The sequence below is a fragment of the Coturnix japonica genome, chromosome 7, assembly GCF_054131305.1.
Source record: "Coturnix japonica strain WE chromosome 7, WE-NBRP24, whole genome shotgun sequence".
NCBI lineage: Eukaryota > Metazoa > Chordata > Aves > Galliformes > Phasianidae > Coturnix > Coturnix japonica.
This window is the reverse complement of record NC_140669.1, coordinates 6,507,409-6,529,400: the sequence shown is the minus strand read 5'-3', so window position 1 is coordinate 6,529,400 and position 21,992 is coordinate 6,507,409. Positions and strand designations below refer to the sequence as shown.

The window sequence follows — 21,992 nt, the reverse complement described above, 5'->3', positions numbered from 1 at the left end:
CTGTGCCATGGCTGCCTTCCAGGCCCTTTGCTAGCACCCCAGCTAGGATCTGCTTCCAGGGGTCAGGATGGAATATTGGGGCTTTATCCACCTGCACTTTGGGAACAGCCACTGTGAGTGGGGAGCCCGAGGTGCCCGCTGTCCCTGTTCCTCATCTTGCTCCTGTTAGTGCTCCAATAATTCCATTTTCATCATGCTACCTGTGATGCAAATTTTCTTCATCTGAGGGCTTTTGGTTACAGCAACCTGCCTTGGAGGTTGGTAGCACCACTCTCATGTAGGAAGAGCTTTGCTGGTTCCCCTTAAGGCACTTGGTTCTGTATGATGCACGGCTCAGTCCCTGGCAGAGCTCACGGTGCCGCGTGTATCTGCTGAGCTGCGGCTTTGTTTCTGTATTTGTATTCTGCAGCGGGTTGTTCAGTGATTCCTCCCACTGAACTGCAGTAGATGAGCTGTTTAACGTTGCGATGGCTGGGTTTGCAATGTAAAAACAAAACAGCTCTCCATTCCAAATGGCGTTTACTAGTTAGAACGCTCCATTTAGATGGGATTTATATGGAAAATGTATTTTCCCATTGTTTTGCTACTGTGGAAGGAAAACAAGACTTCGGTCTCTCTAAAGGGAAATCAAAGCAACCATGGCAAAAATTTGTTTTGCAAGGAAGAAACATGAATAAAAACGAAGCCCACTGCCTTCTGCACAGTTGTGTCCATATTAGCATTGTCAGAACATACTTCCAACAAGCCTGTCTTTTCTGGCAGCTGCAATGTTGGAATTCTGAAAGATGAGCAATTTAGAGTGTATTTATCGTACCACAGTATGTCTTTGGGTGGTGATTTCGGGCCTGTTTCTACACTATTCTTGATGGTCTTTCCCCTAAAGTAGTCTTGACTGAAATGCTGTGTCTCTCTGGGAGAAGCACTGGAGCTCACACTGCAGCTTCAGGCACAGCTTGCATTGGAGCCGAGGCAGCAGCTTGGTCAGGAGCCTTCCTGTGGTGCTTGTAGCTCCGTGCTGCTGTTTGCGCTGCGAAATGACAGTATTGAACAATATTTGAGAATCACAACTTGACCTTGCTAAGAGCTGAAGGTAATTGTGAGTGAGGTGTTTTAGATTGCTGAGAAGTAGAACTGTTAACACTCGTGTCCTGGCTAATTGTGTCTGTGTTTCCCCTGATAACTCGAGATGCTCACAGCCCACGTGGGTGTGTGGGGGACTCTGGAGGCTTCACACCAGCACACAGTCACTGTGGGAGCGGGTGTCAAAAGCAGCTGCAGGAGGTTCACACTTGTGTGATGTGCACACCCTGTAGTCACTGCTGGGAGGGGACACTTGCTGTATTACCACCCTCCTTGGCAGAGAAGCACTTTTTGAAGGCAGGTCTCCAATCTGCAAGTTGAGGACGGAAGGAGCAGAGTTGGTGAATAATTTGAGCTCATACAAAATGTATGTAGCAATGCACGTATCGACTCGTTGCGGTGAACATCAAAATTTATTGTCCCTTGAACTAAATATTGACACAGACAAAGCAGTGTCAATATTTATCTCTCAGGTTAATACATTTTTATATTCACCTCAACATCCATCAATATGTGCTTACTTTTACTGTGATGTTTGTCCTTCAGCAAGGAAACTTGTGTGTGCGTGAGCGAGGGAGGTTTATATTAATGTTCTTTTCCTCTTTTAATCTTCATCAGGTGCTTTATCCCGCACATAGAATGCAGCACAAGGCCCCGCTCAAGCAAATCCCTTATTGATGGTTGTGGCACTGGGCGCAGGGCTGAGCAATTGATTTCTGGGTGATGTGACCTGTCACTGACAGAAAGGGCAGCAGAACCACCTTTGTTTTATAGCCTGCCTGCTCGGTGCCACTGCAATTGAGTCAGATGTGCTCGCAAATGCTGAAGGCAGTGCAGAACATGGGGCACAGGCTGACAGCCTGAGAGCTGCAGGGAATTGCTGCCTGAAGAAGGTTGGTTGTAGAGTGTGATAGGAGGCACCGGTGAGTGGGCCAGGCCCTCAGGTTGAATGTGTCTCATGCCTGTACATGGAGCACCATGTCTGTGGCTGAAATGGTTGTTTGGGGGTTTTCATTAATACCGTGGCCAATACAGTGCTATATTTGGGCAGCACCTGGATGGGGCAGCTCCTGCTGCTGTGTGGGCGGCTTCCTTTCTGCAGGGATGAGGCAGAGCTGTGGCAATGACAGTAACAGCTGTTTGTATGCTGACATTTAAGTGGCGATCGTCAGTAGAAGTGCAGCATAAGGCAGCTGGCATGTCACATGCAGCCAACTGCAGCAGCGCGTGTGCAGGCAGCTGGGGGCATGGAGCTGCACTGGGGTGCATCTCAGTGACTGCTCTGTGCTGCAGTTCAGGGCCAGGAGGTTTCTTAGGGCAGGCTGGAGCCACAGCAGAGGAATGGCTTTTGTCCCTGCTTGCAATGAAAAGTAAGATTCCCAAGTCGTGGTTAAAATAGTGAACGTACATAAATACATGCCCCAAACCCACCTCCTGAAAGTAACATCCTCAATTAGCAGCTGAGTCTCTGCTTTTTCTTTCCTGGAGTTTGGTGGTGACTGAGTTACCAACCACCCCAAGCACAGAAATGAGCAGTTGGGTTTTCAGAGCTGCACTTAGCAGAAACCCATAGGGAACAAGAGCTTTCTTTGTGCTTAGCCCTGCACGGCAGTGGTGAACTTACTAGTGGGGGGTGGGCTCAGTATTCCCATCCCTTGGAAGCTGCTGCCTGTGGTGGGAAGATGCTGTGCTGAAGGTGTGGGGCGTTGATGCTGTGCTGTGCCTTTGAGTATAAAGGGGACAAGCATGTGAGCGTGACACAAGTGCTGACACAATGAGTTCCCTGTGAACCAAGTACCTGGCTGCCTGCACTTGAGTCATAACGCAGTAACCACATGCTTATATTCCACTGGCAATTGCCATTTAAATGTCAATTTACAAGCAGATGTTGAGAACCCTCCTTTGCGCCATTCATTAAATTACAGAAAACCAAAGTTTGAGGCTTAACTCTGCATGAGCCCAAGCAGTGTGTGTGGAGCAGCAGTGGGCAGGCAGTGCTGGGTCTCATAGGCAGACAGGGGCAAGCAGGGATGACCCCATGAGCCTCAGGTACTGGCCCATGGCAGCCAGATGAAGGATGCAGCTGGTGTTTCCTAGTGACAGTATCTTTAGACAACTCCAAGGTCTGTGGGCTGGCAGGCGGTGGCCGGGATAGAGGGAAAATGTGGGACTATAAACCTCTGCTACACAGATTTAAGTGTTCAGGTGTAGAAAAGACAAAAAAAAAAAATCTACCAGTTCAATAGAAGGACGAGCAGAATGTGAGAAGGTGTGGAAGGCCTTTCTACCCTACCAGACGTCTGCATGCACTTAAAATCCTTCCCAGTGAAGTTCATAATGAATTTAATTCAGTCCCCTATGGCCCAGAGGAATGTTCAGAGCAATAAAAAGTATTGCTAAGGGAGAGATGGCTGCCAAGCTCCTAGGCTGTGCCAGTGATGCTTATTTATTATTGGCACTTAGCGCTGCGTTTATTTTACTACCTAAATGGTCCTTTGTCACATATTAAGAATTAATACTGTAAGATGCACTTTTGGGAAGTTACAATAACAATTCTCAAACTTAAATAGTTGAATTTGTATGCTTTTAAAGAGACTTTGTCTTATTTTCCTTTTTAGACTGAGCTATTAATTGAATGTGGCGTTTCCTGTCTTTGGCTTAGCGGGTTTAACCAAGTGTCTTTTTGTGTCTACTTACTGTAGTTGTTGTTACACTGGAATATCAGCATCACTGTTACGTACATTATAAGCTCAAACACTTACAGGTGGAGATGCTGTCACTTACGCAGTCACCAGATCACACCAGGGCTCTGCAGACATGTCCGGTGCCCTTCTGAAGATTAAACTGAGTGACTCAAGTGTGTACTGGAAATTTCAGGCACAGGGGGGGAGGTCATTTGAACACAACGTTACCTTGTATATAAACATTGCTTCAGGGGACAATTTCTGCTCCCACCCAGCCTGTTGCTTCAACACCAAGTCAGGACAGTGGAAAAGAGCATGGAGGTAGGAGCTGGTTTCACTTTAATAAGGAGGAGTGGAAGGGAGGGTTGAAGATGAGATGAAAAGAGTTTAATTCCTAACGCAGATGCACACGTACCCATACAAGGTGCACTCTGATTTACATTCAAGTTGAGATGAAGTGGTTTAAGCACCTTCTGCTCATTACATGGCAAGACTAAAATCTCTACAGCCTGTGTATGAGTTCACCGTGATTGCAGCAATAATTCAGTCAAAATATTTACTGTGCTAATGCCTGAGCATAAAGCTTTTCTTTGGGTGCACTTGGGCTTATTTCTTCATACTTGGAAGTATGAACAGCCGGAAAAAACAATGGGAATTTCTCAGCATTTTTACTCACATGGTGCAACTCGTTTGAAGCAATATGTGCTTGTTATTCTTCCAGGTGTAAGAATTCACCATTACTTATTCCTGGCGAGGGATGAGAGTTTACAGACTATCGCTTCTCAAAGCCGGAGCTTTGCCACACCATGCAAAGGCACCAGAAGCTCATTTTTCACTCGCTGTACGCACAGCACAATACTGGATCATTGGAACAAAAGCAGCTGAAAGATGTAAGGGGGAAGCTCAGGCATCTGGCAGTCTGGACTAAAAAGAAAAGTCAACAACAAAGAATTCAGCTACAAGTGAAAAATGAGAGTTCCCAGTGCACTGTGTTTGAGTTTGTTGAGCACTGTTTGCTGACGGCTCCTCACAGCATCAGTCACAATTTAGGGAACTATTAATCAGCGTGATGAAATATCCTCTTTCTAACTAGCAACAAAAAAGATGTACACAATAGAACTTATTTTCTTTCCCATTGAAGGGACGCCATCCGGTAAACACAGAGACCACAAATAAAGGCCTGTAAAATTCTTGCCCAATTTTAAGCTGCACAGGGGAGAACACTCAGGGCAGTCACAGCTCAGGGCTTCTTGTTCTCTGCTGGCCCATGGCAGGACTGCTGTCCCTGCATTTGTTCTGCTGACAGCAGAGAAAGAAAAGCACAGACAAGATTTGCAGGAGTAATAAACGGTTCAGATTAACTGATGGCAGAGACACTCCAGAAGTCAGAGAAGAGTCAGTCAAGCAGAGGGGAACAGCATGGCTAAGAACAGGGATGAGAATGGAGACCTATGGCTGGGTGTGTAAGGGGAGTTAAGAGCAATAGCAGAGGGCTCTTGTCACACACCTGCTGGAAAGACGCTGCCCGGCCTCCTCCTAGCCCATCCATTATTCTGTGGCTGTGTTTTTCAGGTACTTCTCCATCAAAACCACTGTGACATCAAGCGATTATGGAAGCAAATGATCAAAAAGATGGCCTTTATTTGGGATCTGTCACTCAATGAGATCATGTGTTATTTTCTAAGTAACTGTGGCTTTCATTAAGAAAATCTCTTTCTTTTCCTCCCCCCCAGTCAAAGTGGTGGCGGTGGAGGGAACCAGGACACAACCCCCTGAGTCCTGGCAGTTCCAGAGTGAAGAAAAAAATTGCTTCTCTTTCCCATCCTCCTTTCCCCTTACCTTCATGACTTCTCACTAGTAAGACAAGTGCATGATAGACTATTTCAGAGTTGCCTTCCTAGTGATCTTTTTAATGACACTCTACACAGGTAGGAATTAAAATGTTTCTGTGCTTCTGCTGGGAAAGGAGGCAAGACAGCGGAGGAGATAAACAGTATAACAAGTGTCTGTGGAAAGCATAAACCATTCACCACCCAGATACTCTGTTGCTTTGAGCACCTGCAGCAGGGAAGCCAACCTGTAGCTTCCACTCCTTCTTAAGCACTCAGATAAGGCACGTTTCCTGCAAAGAGAAAAACAAAGTGGAAGCAGTAACTTGTGGTCATGTTTTGTTTCAGAAGCTTCAGGGGAAAGCGCAGAGGAGAAATCATTTTGTGCCCTAGTGCATTAAGCCAAGTGTCAGGCTGCCCAGCGCCTGCCTGTGTCAGCAGCAGCACAGCACCGTCCCTGCTCACAGCACTCACCTGGTCCTCCAGGGCTGATAGCACCTGTGGAGCTCTCAGTCATCCAACACTAAAGCCATCCCCTTTTTAAACACAGTTAGTGATGCAGCAATGTGTATTTATATTGACATATAAATACAGAATGGTCAGATACTGCATTTTCGAGCAGAGTTTATAATCTGAAACAACTTATACTTCTGTGACCAGGGCTGGGTTTTTCTCTTTTACATTCATAATTTAATTCCACTGGAATTCCATGTTTTTGTTGTTTTTTTTTTAAGAAAGTCCAACGTATCTTAATTACCATAAAAAGATCCATACATATTTTACTTAAAAATATCTTCTGTAAGAGGAAATTTACCAAAAATAACACCAAATATATTATTATGCATACAGTTTTTGCTATTTCTTTTTGTCAAGTGCAAACATGAATCTGATCTCTGCTGGGTATTGCCTGATCTGCTATGGCTCTTGGTTCGGTTTATTTTGTTTGCTTTTCCAAAGTAAAGGGAAAAACGTAAGTGTAAGAACACAGAGCAAACCAAGGATCCATTCTTTCCAAAGATACAGGTATCGATGTGAGAACATGGAAAATAAATCATAAATGGCAACAGGTACAAAGGACCACTACCCAAGCACTGTGCAGTCTTTCCTTGTAGCATACGCTGCAATGATGACCTTCTAAGTTACCAAAACAAATAAAAAATGCTGCTGGCGGAAAAAGCTGTTAAGCAAAACACTGAAAAACTGGTACTGTTTCCTAACAAGTAAGTGCAGAACTGATACTTAATACTTCATGTTTCCCCCCCACCCTCTTTTTGTTCATAGGACTGATTGTTGCAACCCTGGCAATATGCTGGATGCCAAACCAGATTAGAAGGATCATGGCTGCTGCTAAACCAAAGCAGGACTGGACCGTCCCCTACTTCAGAGCGTACATCACCCTCCTTCCCATTGCCGACATCTTCTTCTACCTCAGCTCCGTGGTGAACCCCCTGCTGTACAATATCTCTTCTCAGCAGTTCCGCAGTGTGTTTCTGCAGGTCCTCCGCTGCCACCTGACGATAGAGCATGCCAACAAAGAGAAGTTTCTTAGAGCCAACCTGAGCTCAAGAGCAAGGAGCAACCGGTCTCTACGCCCGCTGCTCTTCATGTCCTCCAAGCGCAGCTCTTCCACGAGGAGCAATAGCAAAAGTTTAAGTACTTTTCAGAACGAGGCCAACCCCAACTGCAGTCTGCAGAAGCCGGGTGATGAATTGCAGGAGCCCAGCTTGGAAGTAGTGCCACTAGAGATGAGCTCAAAGCCTGGCCCAGACACACAGAATGGCCTTTGTGAACGTGAAGTATGACTTCATAAGGCAATGGGCAGCAACGAACATCAAAACACATGAACTAAAGTGGCTGAGGACTTGACTACATCTTAAAGTAATAACACAATGGGTTTGTTTCCAGTTATGCAAAAGGAGCAGGAGTTCTGCATCCTGCTGTTGAATTTCCAGCGTGCACTTGAAAATCACAATCTGCTAACTGAATTCATGGATCACACAATCACAGAGAACTGTAGGGGTTGGAAGGGACCTCTAGAGACCATTTGAGTCCAACCCCTCTGCTCAGTCAGGCTCCCTACAGCAGGTTGCACAAGAAAGCATCCGGGTGGGCCTTGAATATCTCCAGAGGAGACTCCACAACCTCTCTGTGCAGCCCGTTCCAGTGCTTCAAAGTAAAGTTCTTCCTTGCATTCCTTCCCATGTTCTGGTTTCTGCATTAGCTGCCAGAAGTATTAGCTTCTTTCTCCACAACCACCAGACTTCCCTTGCTGTTGATAGAGACTTAAAAAAACAAATAGAAAATAATTGCAGTGTCTTTGAAGAAAGGAGGAGATGGAACAAATTGTGTCAGGACAAGAAACTCGCTCGAAGTTTAGCAATACAAAAACAAGAGAGAGAATTTAAGGAGCAGAGCGGTGGTTATCATATGTGCCCTCAGCATCACACTGGAATTCCCTCTCTTCTTCGGCCGGGGTCCATTGCAGAGCGGAGTGTTGCAGCAGCTGATGCACACAGAGTTCACTTTCCCTGGTGAGCAAAAAGACTGGTATCCAGCAGAAGCTATGAGACACGCTGCTGAAGATGCGCAGGATTTGCGATACATGATTCCTGTAGCACAGAACAAAGGTTACTGAGCTTAACATGAACACAGCTTTCCTTTATGACTCACACTTGAAAATTCTCACAAAACAGTTTACATTTCCAAAGCAATGCTGCTGATGAAGCCACACACATCAGCTGTGACACCACAAACAGCTCCGCACTGCAGGGGAACCACGGCCACCACGTTTGGGGCTTTTCTTTTATTTGACTCTGGTTGGAACCAACAAACCATTGCAAATGTGATCCACACAACGTATATCAAAACATCTCTTTTATAAACAGAATTGCTCTTTTGGAGTGTGCCGTTTGAATAGCTGCAACTGGAATGCAGTGAATTCTAAAATTATTTCTATTGTTGAACATCAGAATGAAGGTGTTTGAATAATTACAGCTTTCTGTGTTGTTAATTTGTATTTTGGTGGGTGTTTTTCCTTGCTGCTGTTACCCAGACAAGCTGCCAGCAGAGGAAGGAGGTTGACTATCGCTACTTTTCCAGGTGGTCTCAGTTCTTACTCTTTGAGATATAATAGTTGAACAAAAGTTTGTTTGAATTGAATGTCTTATTTATAAATGCAATTTAACACACATAGAATGAAGGTCTGCCTGTATTGTCATGTGTTTACAGAGAAGAGATATTTTTAAGGATAATAAAAATCACGATTCCTTTAGAACAAAGGATTCTCAAAATGATTTCTTTTCCCTCTTAAAGGGCATGGGGCAAGATCCCCTCATCCAGCAGAGCCAGCCCTCCCTTAAGAGTGGTTGTGTGGTTCCACCAAGTTTTTAAGTACAGCCATTTACACTTTGATTTTAAAGGAACAACATAAGAACATAACCACACAGCCCATAGGTACTGGACTTGCACCTCCTGCAGGGGGACTTCAGGGACTGTGGAAACAAAAGCAGTGCAGTACATTTCAGTAGATAGTTCTGAAATAGCAACTGCCACCACACAACTAAGTGCTGTACTTAGCAGCAAAATACCATTTATTTGGGTTATGCTAGAACAGAAAGATTTCCTGCCTTCAGACACTTCTAATTAAAGCAGTTCTTCTATATGGTCACAACATTGCTGCATGCACACATTACAGAGACTTCCCTGCGTTGTGTTCTCCCTCCTGCCCCAAATTCAAACTCTGAATCATGTTTTAGGGCTGTTAAGTTAAACTTACGAAGAGACGCCCTCAAGACAGAGTTAAATCCTTCTTGGTCTGCAGTGAGCTTCAATCAATCAGCACAGCAGGTAGAGTCTTTGCTCAAGAAGAAGAGGGACCTGCACAGTGCTCCAGCTGTAGCAGCACAGGCACAGCGATCAAAAGGCACAGTTGTTATTGTTAGAATTTACAAAAAGAAGAGAGTCCCATCTTTGTTGACAGACCGCAGCCAAAGGGCCTCAGCTGTGCTGCTGATAGGATCACATTGCCCACACAGACCTGGCACACTGTCCCAACTATTCCCATAGCTCAGGCAAACATGAACCTCCTCGTGGTTACAATTTTTCTCTCCCTTTCCCTCCTGAGAAAGGAACTCAGTGCAATTAGGCATTGATTGCTTTTCCACCTCTATTCCAGCACCTCATCTTCTGATCCTTCCCTATAGCTAAAGACCCACCTGACTCAGCCATTCCACATCTTCCACGGGAGCAGCAAGTCCTGGTTTTCCCCTCAAAGATCACGCCTGCAAAAAGCTTTTGACATTGGCAGATTTCCTGCTCCCTTTGTTTTATGCATCACTCTCTCCCTGCCATTTCCTTTTCCACAGGAAAGGCCCTTCTCACAATACTAAGTGATTTATTGAAGTCCCCATGGTATCATACACTTTGCAATATTCAGCAGGCTGGGCAATGAGAATCGCTCAGTGAACAATTAGATAATGTGCCCTGACACACTGTGTTCACCAGGCAGATCCAGGAGGCTTCTCCTGCACAAATCCAACTCTTGCAGAGCAACAGTGCATTTACAGCAGCTCCATTCTCCAGGATAGATTCCACACAATAACCCTCAGCTCCTTTAGACATCAAGGCCCAACAACCCTGCAAAGATCAGTGTTTTGTGGCTTCAGCATTGGGGTTTCACGCACAGATGGATTATGTTTGTGCCTTAATAGGAAGAATAATCTAACAAGTAATAAAGTCATATTGTAATGCTTCTGGTGTCTTCCTTGTAGATAGTTCTTCCAGTTGGAAATTCCACTCCCCAGTGATTGTTCAGTCCTATTTCTAGCTCTAATAATTCAAACTATAACAAATTATTTCCATAAAGAAGTCTGCAACCATCAGATTTTTGATAGCTACGTGGCTGAGACATGCCCTCCGCATGCAGGTTTCTTCCTTTAAGTACTGATGGATCCTTTTGAACTCACAAATCAACTATCATTATACACTAATGCTTCCTAGTATTTGAGGCACTGGGCATGAACTAAACTCCATCAGAATGAAATGGCTGTGCTTTTCCTGTACTAATGCAGTACCTTTAAGGCAAGATATAATGAAATCAGGCACAGAAGATAAATGGGAAGAAAGACAATGTTATAAGAATGACATTTTTAAAACACTGCAGCCACGACTTCACAACACACACACACTTTTCTGTGAGCATGAAAGGAACAGGAGTCTAAACAGTATGAAATAAGCAAAGGCAGAAAATACTCTTAAACCTTCTTGCCACCGTACTACAATTCCTGCTTAGTTGTGGTAGAAAATCAATTGGCAAAACTGGCTTCTGTGATTCTGTGCCAGAAACACCTTCTCCTCGCTCCAGCAGTGGGTTCATACACCCCAGCTACTGCAGTTTGCCCCCTGAGCTCGGCAGGATGTCAGCATCCTTTCTGCATTATCTCTAGAAGATTAATTGCTTTATTATCTGTAGGATTTCCTTACTGATACTCCTTCTCTTGCAGGATTTTATGGTAGGGCTGATCCAGTTCTGAAACTATTTCTGAGATCTTTCCAGAACCATTTGCCACCAGCAGCCTGAATAGCAGACAGTGCTTCAAAGCGCTTATCTGCTTCACAAGGCTCATACTACAGACATAACCACTAATTACTGGATATTCTTGCTTGAGCAATCAGCTTGATATCTTCATTAATGCATCACCTAGAAATATAGTTGTCAGTTTTAAAGAGCTTTTCTTCTACCTCAGAGTGTCTGGAATTGCTGACAAGGCAAAGAGACTTTACAATTTACACCATGTTTATAGTGGGACGGTGTCATTGCAGGCTGCCTACTCTCAGCTACATTTGTGCTCAGTCTCTCGATGGCTGAGTACTGACTATCCCAGCCTTTCTCACCAATTTAGCAAGGCCCTGACAACAGTGTGGGCTATCTATTTGTGTGGGTACCATAAAGATGTTTTATTATGAAATATCTATTACTGACAGATTCATTTTCCTTCATTTCAACCTCAAGGTTTGTGAAGTTGGCTCAAGATGTATTTTAAATATGAAGGCAGCAGGGAATCAGACTATGTTAGAGGATCTGTGCAACAACGCAGTCACATTCCACTCCCTTCTCTTCTTGCACATGTGCCTAATGTTAAGTGCATTAAAACGAAAAAGGATCAAACCTCTACAGTCAAAGAGCCCACCATAAGCCTGCAAACAGCTTTGTTTTCACCTGTCCTCTTAAGACTGTCCCTTCAGTCAAACACACACAATCTTTGAAGCCAAGAAAGGCAGCCAGGATACAACTCAAATATTCACGTCCTCACATCCAAAAAAGGCAGCCACCTTCCCACCTGGTGACCCAGCCAATCTTAGGCTATTTCCTGAGAAGGTCCATTTCATCAGCAGTGTAAAGGTGATAACAGAGGATGGTTTAAAGGTGGCTAATATAAAGATGTTGACCAAGATAGCGATAAATAGTCAAAGGTTATTAGTAAAGAAAACTCACCAATGTCAGTGCCTGGACTGGATAACTGAGGCAGCCTCCACTTGGGAGCAATCTCCAAGAGATGCTGCCTCAGTGGTGGTCAGCCCTTAAATGAGGTCTCAGAGGGGGTGGAGTCGAAGTCCACCCCTTCCGGGAGCACAGCTAAATTACTCTCACCTGTGCTCCTGCAGGTGACCCAACACTTGCCTCAGCTGATTAATCAGTGGTTCAAGCTGTGATTTCCCATACAAGCAGCAAACTGCAGGACTTACCCCAGAACTGTCTACGGCTACTAAACTGAGCTGCAAGTTTAACACGCATCAAAGTAGGTGATATTTGGCCCAATGCTACCATTTCCAAGCCAAATTTTCTGTACGATCAATGAGACTAGCAACTCCCACCAGAAAAAAGCAGAAGTAAAACAAAAACAGCTATGAACACAAACAAAACAAACAAAAAAAAAGCCCCCAAACATTTGCTACAGTGTTTATATATGTTCAGCTTTGTGGGCATAAAGCCATGTTTGTTTCCTGCAATGCCTTCCACACATTTCCTGAGTACCTGCTGCATCACACAGAATGCTCTGGAGCTCTGGAAGAAACTGCAGATCCTATGAGGGTCCAAGAAAAGGCATCCTTGAGCAGTCACAAAGTCCCCTTGTAAGGCTTGGAGTAGGCGTTATGGATATACACAGAGATACGGCCTCAAGCATGTAGGAAAGGTCTGTGTCTTAAATAACTTAACAGGTGGATCAGCAATGTTTGAGGTGTGCCATCATAATGCCCATTATAACTTGGGCCGTGTTTCTCCCCGCAAGTCTTTTAGGTATGGTGCTTATCTTTGCCTGCTTCCTCCAAAAGAAAATAGAAGGTAAAAAGATGGCCAACAGGAGACAGATTGTATTGCAGCACACACGCAGCCCATGTGGAACTTGTGCCAGCTGTCCTAGCATTAAGCATGCTTTTACTACTTGTACATTGTTTGTTTTGGGGGTTGTTTTTCCATGTTGTTCGTAAAGACAAACAGAAGGACCACGCATATGAACCGATACCTCCTCCCTTTGTCACAGTATCCAAGTATCGTCAATCACCTTACTTCACAACCACCAGTTTTCAGGTCCTGGCAAACCTTCAAGTTTTCCTTTCTGTTTTGCTTAAGCTTGATGCCTTGTCTGCCAACCCACACTGCAGGTTTGATTAAATATGCCTCCGTCCCTTCTCATCCTAAACTATCGTTTGCTTACCCTCCAACCGAGGGAAGTTCAGCATCCAGTAGGAATTATGAAAGCTCTGTGATGGATGCTGAAAGCTGTACAGCGACATTCAACATGTAAACATTTAACACCCCTCTCAAAGGTACATAAAATATACAGTGTGACTGTTTCTGGACTTTGCTGCATTATAAGGCTTAAAAATTGCTTTTAAAATACATACAAATAGGTTTCTAAGTTCTAGTTCTTAGTTTTCATATTTGGTTTTATGACCAACTTTTTATGCCTTCAGCAATTCTGCAGCTGTAATTGTCTACTCCTTTGCTGGTACCTGCCTGTGCACTTCATATAGAAACAGATGCAACAGGTTCTATTGCCATTTGTCTTCTAGAGATGAGCAATTATCAATACTTAATAAGGCCCTAAATATCTTCAAAAGTTATTTGATATTGAAATCATTGTTAAATTGTGCTTCTACAAGCAGTCATAGTTTCAGTTGGATTGTGTTTATATTGGTCTAAAACAATCTAGATTAAGAAACTCGGGCGCTGAAATGAAGTGACCTGAACTCTTTCCCAAAGCCAGGTGACGTGCTTCTTGATGTTTAATCCTTTGTTTTAGGACCACAGCTATTTTCTCCTACCTCCTTCCCTTTCATGCATTCATCAGGCAAGATAAAAGCATATCCATGCAATTAGACTCTTAGGGAGTATATCATTCTGAAAGTCCAAAAGAAAACAAAATCACACTGAACCTACCTGGCTATATTAGCCTATTTCCATTATAATATTTATGAAAGTTTACTCGGTATGCTCACAAAAACTCCTATATTTCAGAGTTTTGAACTTTGTCATGGAAACAAATAGGAGGTTTTTAGCAACCGACCTCTTCATTCTCTTTCTGTCCCTCACATGCTGTGTCATCGTGCTGAATTAACTCACGTTAGAAGAAAACAGGACAACTGCTGGCTGACAGAGGAGAAGGATTTGCATTATTATGATTCCTCCCTGTAAGTCATTTCCAATTCTGGTATTGGAAACGTGAATCAGAACTGCATCGTTAATAGCAGCACAACGCAGCATCACAAAGCAGAAGCAGAGCATTAAGCTACTTAAATTGCACAGAATGAGGATGTACAGCTGCTAATGCTGGTATCATCATTTTTGCTTTTTGTTTTTTTAAAGCAACAGGAGGCAACAAACCAAGAGTCAAAGCTCAGCTTTCACCTGCTTATCTCATTTCTTTGTTTTCTACCCATCCTAATTAACATCTCTGCTCACTAATGGTGATGTAGAGTCAAGCATTAGCACTGAATCTTTCAGTCCTTCAAGACTTCAAGGGGGTTCAGTCATCCACCACCTGCCCTTCTCTCCTACCAGGAAACTAAGTGTGTTGGATGGCACCATCGGAAAATACTTTATCTTTTAGCAAGTGGGATGAACCTGGACTTAACTTTCAGGATCCCATGTTAGCATTTTTCTTTAGTGTAATTCATTCAGCTTTTCTATCCTTTAGTTACAATGTACTCACAGTTTTACATGCTGCTCATCTTCAGAACAAGATTCACCTGGCTTGCTTACATCTGTTTCCCCACACTCAAAACATCATTGCTAATCTGCCACTCTGGCAAAATAGGTTACACATCAAGTCTTCAAGGGTGGCCAGTCTACAAGTGAAAGATGGAGATGAAAACTGTTTGGGTCTAATTAGAATGTATCTGCTCACATCTTAATAGAGTCACTGGAAGCTAAGACAAATGACAGGGACACAGCACAGCAAAGGTTTTGGAAGCAAAGACTCATTTGTGTGTGACATGCAAGAGAAACATCTTAAAGGATGTTTATTAAGAGGTACTAAGCTCTGTGCAATGTATCCTACCAAAATTCATTTGTATACCTTTCATACAAGTCTGCGAGAAAGAAAACATAAAAAGCTATTGTCCATGTCATGAGAAAAATGAAATTCACCGGGCCAGATACCGCAACTTCCTTACAATAGTGCAGCCCTTCATTACTTCTGCACTTGGATATTTGTGATGACTTCTGAGTCATAAACTGCTTGAACTGTTAACTCCGTTACTCTTGCGTGTTTAAAGGCAGTCAGAACAGCAATCTATTAAATACTGGCCATAATTCCTCCTCAGCCGACACCCTTAGTTCATCAAATGTCTGGAAGTTTTCCCAAGCAACTCAAAGATTAGAAGCAATTTACTGTGAAAAGCTCCGGCATCTGGACAGCATTTCTGAATGGCAGTATATCCACAGCTCTCAGTTTTCAGCATACAGTACAAATTAACAACATACACTGCACGTCTTTTATTCATGCCAGCATCAGAAGTGAACTGTGTGCTTTCAGTTTTCATGCCTTCATTTCACTGAAAAACCAACAGATTGAAGCCTGATATTTATATACAGCAAATGTCACGTGCTAAGCTGCTTTTTTTTTTTTTTTTAAATTTCCAAAAAAGGTTTTTAAAATCAAAGTGTAACATCAAAGGCTCTTTTGAGTTGTTTTGATATGTTCTAACCAAAAGAGATAGTGTGAAAAAAAACACCAGTGCATGTCCTTTACTGATTGTGACCAGACTCTGGGGATACAGTTATAACCTGTAAAACTTTAATGGCGACAGCTATTCTGAAGACATTAAGCTTTGTTTGCTATTTAAATCCTGCAGTCAATACGTGCATACCAGACTGTAATTTACTCAATACAGAAATGCAGTTAGTATGTCCTACTGGATGTTATACGTGGAAAGGGAGAAGAGTATGTGCTTCTGTAATCCTGAACAGCCATACGTACAGCAACTTCAGCACTGCAGGGAGATTAATAAATCAATCACAGGTAGAGTGCTTAACATAGGCCATGTAAGGGCACAACTTAAGACACTTAGTTCCCTCTGCCCGATAAATCAGGTGACTGGGTAACCAAAACTGAGCTAGAAATACATACAGTTCAACAGTGAAATAATCATCTTGTTCCTGTTACTCCTGTGCACTACTCTTAAGCATACAATTACACTAATTGCTTTAATTACATTACTGGATTACATACAATGTAAATACATGAGAAAGGCCACTGCAAGCCAGGAAGAAGTTTCTTATTGCAAAGCAATAGAAATAATGAGTTTATTTTCCAAATCAACTGGAAAGGACTCAATTTTTGTTTCATATATACAGGTGCCTTAAAATACCAAATCTTAATACTGGAAAAAAACCACCTTATCCCTCTCAGAAAGAAACAAAAATCCAACAAAACAGTAAAAACCTCTTTTGTACAAGTACGCTTACAAGAGCACGAAGCACAAGGTATATTACTTGGAATATCTACACAGGCAGGTTTGCTTACAGTAAGCTCTGTGAGATTTGCATTTGCTGCCTTTCTGGGTTGATGGTCTCATCCTTCACACTCAATTCCTTTCTAAGCTATTCATATAGCAAGTTTCATTTTTCCCTAAATAGGTTTTAGATCAGCTTTAATGCTCAGTAGACTGAGCTCCTGCCCTCAGTAAACTTCATTATCAGTATGTTTTCTGTGACATCTGTATAAAAGCACGTGTACATTATAGACTCATACACATCATCAATACATGTCATCCGATCCTGGTACACCACAGGCTTTCTTTGTTCCTACATATATTTCTGAATGCAGCAAAATGGAAATGTCTGAGTTAAAACCTCAGAGAAGGAAAGGAGAGGGGCAAGCAGGAAGATGGAGCCTGCTCATGGGGAATTCCACAAGCTACCTGCAAGGGGAATCCCTATACAAAAGAACTTGGTCAGACACTTCATTTATGCTGATTCCTAACACCTGCACATCCAGCTAAAGAACACATTACAAACATAGCCCTTGTGTTAATTTCTGTGGGACAAAAATTACTTGACGTCATCTTCAGTGCCACGTCCCATGTTCACCATTCTTCCTTCTTCAAGCAAAGAGCGCTCATTTCTATCTATCTATATGTATATTTAAGATATTAATTTAACATGTTAAACTGTAAGGTTCTGCTCCTCAGGTAGAACTCTGTCCTTCCGTATCTCCCACTGGAGCAGAACAGTAACACAACTACATCAAACTCATCCCAGCAAAAATTTTAAATACAGCTTTGCTTGAAGTGAGACAAATATTTTGTCATTTTCTTGACAAAGTCTCCAGTTCTGTACACTGATAGATCCCCAAAGTACAACAGGAATATAAAATGCCATAGCAATCTTTGCAGGAAAGACAGAATTACACCAGCTCACATTACCATTTAGATGCATGCTTAATTACTGCTCAATTCTCAAATCATTTTCACTTGTGCAATAAAGCAAGTTCCTACCTAATAATAAAACAGCTGGGATGCCACAGCCACCCAGCTAATTCAAAACATCAGCGACTAATACCTGCACTGCTAGATACTCCCATCAGGGGCTGCCACAACAACAGATGCTTTTTAAGCTCTGACTGCCTACGCTGCTGTTACGTGTCTCTCACCTGAAGCTGAAGTTCACTGTGAGAACACTTCTCCAGACGCTGTGAAAACGTGCTGAGAGAACATAGTAACACTGCAAGCACTAACACTACAGGGACAGAGGAGGAGAGGTTCACTTCACTACTACCACGCAATAAGAAGCTATTTACAATGTAGACAAAAAAAAGCTTGCTTAGAGTCAGTTTGCTTGCAGGAATTTTAATACAGAAATGAAGCTGAACCAAAGAAGCGTCACCAAACATGTAAGAAAGAAGTCAGTGGCTGCAAGCTGTGGACCAGGCTGTAGGCAGAGCAGCACACCTAAGCCAGTGACCCCTTCATCGCCAAACAGAGCAATGCACGTTGTAAAGAACTGGTGATAGGCCCCCAGTTCAGACCCCCAACTACATCACAATGTACTGCATTTAAGTACAGCTTAAGAGATCTTTAAACATTTTGCCTACTGTCACAGCTATGTTTTATTAAGCATGAAAACAGGTTGGTCTATAAAAATTAAGTTATATTCCTCTGACTGTATCTAGTTAAAAGGAAAAACTTTAATTATGCGTTTGAATTGTCAAATAAATGTAAATTCACGTATTTTGTACTCTGGGTTAAAAATTCACACACAAATCTATTATAAATTAAAATCCACATTTGAAACATTTTGGCTTTTTTGATTGTTGCTTATCACTGAAAGCTGAAGTGATGAGATGCACTGGTAGAAGTAGAATGAATTATTAAATAAAACTTGTGGGAATAAGGCATTTATACTACTCCCATTTAAATATCAATTAGGAAAAAAACAATAAAGGATGATGAACTGGATAATTTCTGTTTTACAGCCAATTCTCTCTCAGACTGACAGAGAATAGCAGAGAAACCATGCTAGTAGTGTAAGTTATACTCAATTTGAAATACTTGGGTTACAAATTGTAATCTATTCACTTTACAGACTCTTAGCTGAAAGTGAGTAAGAACTGCACTTATGGATGTAAATTAAATAAAACCAAACAGGGGGACCTGCCATGCCCTGCACGCTAGCTCTCTCCTAAAAGGAAAATCCAAGTATCAGCTTAAAGATAGTATAACTCTGCACAGAAAAGAAACAAGTTGCAAGTCAATTTCTTCATAGGAATCAGGACAACCTATGCATCCCTGCACATCTGAAAGCTGTCCAGCCAGTTCCTAACAGCATTTTCAGTGTGTCACAGTGGCAGTAGCTGGGCTGCAGCTTTGCCTGCCGCTCTGAGAGAAGGCACAGCTGACCACCCACAGCACAGCCACAGGTGTGAGCACACACTTATCAAGAACTGCACTTGACCATGCGAGCAGCGTACTTGACTTAAAGAACTCTTCCAGCACTCCCAGGGAGAGATTACAGACACGTTTCTGGCAGGCTGATACATTCTGAGATGGTACTGAATTGAAACACAAAGGACCCGAGGGCGATATTTAAACACAAACACGCACAGATGTTAAGAATGGACTGAGCACAAGTGATTGTTGTTAAGGAGAGGTATTTTCACACATGCCTGTGTACCACATCACACTGCCACAGCATCGATTCAAACCTAGTGAAATCACCATTGAACCTTTGGCATGTAGGTAGTAAAGCTTTTAAATACTCATTTAGAAACACTCCGTTTATGGCTTGCAAGGTACATTGTAAGACTATCTCATATCAGTGCTATCTCTTACAAGTAAACTTGAAATAAAATGCTGTAGTAACATGCAGCTTAAGGAGATTAATCTCTCTTTAAACATGCTTTTTTTCTCTCTGCTGGAGAGCTGCATACTGCACAGAAACAGAACTGTGCATGGCATTACCCAGGACTAAACAAAGTGCCAGCAGTGAAGCTACTGTTGGCAGTTAACAACAGTCATCGTTATTTTTGTATTATTCTTAATGCAGTGATCTGTAGCCACCAGCACAAGCGGCAACAGATAATGGATAAGCATCTTGAAAGCGCTAATGAATGGTTTCCAAATGCAAAGAGTGCACATTACAGTTCAAGACAGAGACTGCACTCATTAGCAAGGAAGAGAGGGGCTCTGCTGTCCCTGAAGAACAGACCCAGCCTCATTTATTTCAACAGCCCAACAGCCCTTTGCATCAGTAACTTTTGTGTTCTGCAGCTGCACCCTCAGCTGGGGGCTGTTCTGCTGGAGAGCAGGTACCCCTTAAATCAAGGTTCTGAAGTCCAAAACTTCCATTTGGTGTAATGGTCACATCTAAACTGAGGTAGCTCTTCTTAATACCTAAAAACAGCTATCTGCAACAAGAGTAGGATGCTACAGGACCTTCAACTGGTGCAGACATCTCCCCATCCCCCCAGGTTCCTAATCAAGCTGCAGACTTCTGCTCCTGTGGAGGGCTACTGAGCAGCACCGTGTTCTGAAAACCAAGAGGGTTCTCAGATTCCTTCCACAAGGAAGGACTGAAAAAACAAGCAAATTATGGCATATCTCAGGAGGTAACAGGGTTCCAAAGCAGAACTGCAGCTGGTTTCCTTCTGAACAAATTCATCTCCAAACACGCTAGCTCAGAATTAATTACAGTAATGGCAACATCCTCCTTAGACTTAGAAAATGAGTATGGTAAATATTACGCAAACATTCGTGCCCTCCCATTCTGCTCCAAACTCCAAAAAAGCATTCACAATGTACTTCTTCCCCCTTAGTCTGATCTTTTGTTTTATGGATGAAAGCAAAGGAGACTAAAAACTCAGGGCAAACCTTCAGAGTATATGAATCGCTAAAGTAAATAAAAGAAAGGAGGGAATTACTAATTTAATGCTCTCTTCTTTCTCTTGGGGGAAAAAACCCATGTAATTAACTGTAATGAGATTAAACTAACTTGTTGTTATTAATTTCCCAACGCGGAGAAACTAGATCTGGGACCCCAAAGACTGAGTATTAACAGCATTACCAACATTTGGCTTACACCCTTCAGTTTTTACACCAGTTTTAAAGGCAAACAATGAACTACCAAGTCACAAAGTCAATCAGAAGGGTGGAAAAATTAAACACTGAGCCCCTGTTGGTGAGAGTATCAAACTCATTTGGAGCTGCAAACCATGAATGGGTGGAGCAAGAAGCAACAGGACCAACACAAACAGGAGCTGAATTATTAAATCCTTACCAAAACTTTTCTCCATCACTTCTTTCTGACACATATCTTGAACGTTCACCGTACAATTCACAATGAACTCCGGAGAGGAGCAGTCATTGTTTAGCTGGAACTCCTCGCACTGGTAGCACTGTATTTGCAAACCGAAACCTAGAATGGATAAGAGTTTTACTCAGAATAATTAATAATAAAAAACCCACCACGTGCGGCAGACGGGCTCATCCTTCCCAGGGTGGGAAGGTTCACACACACATCGCAGCGCTCGGTCCCGGCCGATGACCAGCAGGCGGCACAACCCGAGCTCAGCGCTGCCCCGCTCCGGCTCCATCCCTTCCCGTCCGCAACCATCGCGCTGCGGGGCGAGCAGCCCGGCCGGGAGGTGTTTTCCTGCTCTTAGCCGTGCCGCCGGGTTCACTTAGCTACTAATTAATTACGAATTAGTTCATTACTATATTGCCACGCGCAATTAAAGCTGCGTTGCACCCTTCCCACCGCGCCGCTCCCAACCAACCCTCAGACCCACACCGTGCCGTCCCAGCTCCCTGCTGGGCATCGTGTCGCTCCTCGCCCCGCACGGGGATCTCGCCTTTGGGGGGTGTCGGCACTCAGCCCCTTACCTGGAGCCAGGCACAGTCCGCAGAAAGTAGCGGCGAGGAGGAAGAGCCGCATCCTCCCGCAGCCGCCGGGCTGGCGGTGGGGCACGGGGGGGCATCGGCAGGAGGGACGAGCCGCGCTCGGAGCCGCTTCCCCGCCGCCGTGAGCGGGCAGCGGCGTCCAACCCGCACCGCTCCGCCCGGCCCCGCCGGAGTTGAGCTCCGAGACTGGAATAACCTCGAGGTCCGGGGGGCGGCTCCCCCTCCTCCCTCAGCACCATGTGATGCCGGCGGAACGGGGCGGCTGGCCGAGATCCCCGCCCCGCGAACGGGAAACGGGGAAAGTTCGGGGAGGGAGAAGCAGCCCCGCGAGGGCGGGCGGGTGCGGCGCTTCCCAGCGCCTTCTGGCAGGCGTCGCCCTCTCCCCGAAGAGGAAACGAAGCCTGAGATGAGGCACCTGGGTGGGAGGGAGGGGGAGAAGGGAAGGGCCGTCGTCAGCCGCAGCTGTGAGCGGCTGCGGGGCGGAGCAGCTGGGGCGGCG

At 43.8% G+C, this 21,992-nt stretch overlaps 2 protein-coding genes across 4 annotated transcripts in view; one reads left to right on the top strand and one right to left on the bottom strand.

Annotated features, from left to right (window-relative positions):
* Nucleotides 1-8,814, top strand: part of GPR39 (G protein-coupled receptor 39) — a 58,636-nt gene extending 49,822 nt beyond the window's left edge. For 2 of the 3 annotated variants that reach the window (XM_085551927.1, XM_085551928.1), the window contains exon 3: nt 6,875-8,603. In XM_085551927.1, coding sequence (XP_085408053.1) covers nt 6,875-7,395 — 521 coding nt within the window. In that variant the 3' untranslated portion in view covers nt 7,396-8,603. 3 annotated transcript variants of the gene reach the window in all.
* Nucleotides 5,386-21,982, bottom strand: LYPD1 (LY6/PLAUR domain containing 1). The gene is made up of 3 exons (XM_015868906.3): nt 21,476-21,982; nt 20,871-21,008; nt 5,386-8,202 (listed from the first exon to the last, which is right to left on the bottom strand). Exons 1-3 carry the CDS (start codon nt 21,525-21,527, stop codon nt 7,967-7,969), a joined length of 426 nt encoding a protein of 141 aa, XP_015724392.1. The 5' UTR covers nt 21,528-21,982; the 3' UTR covers nt 5,386-7,966.
* Between the last annotated feature and the right edge of the window lie 10 nt (nt 21,983-21,992).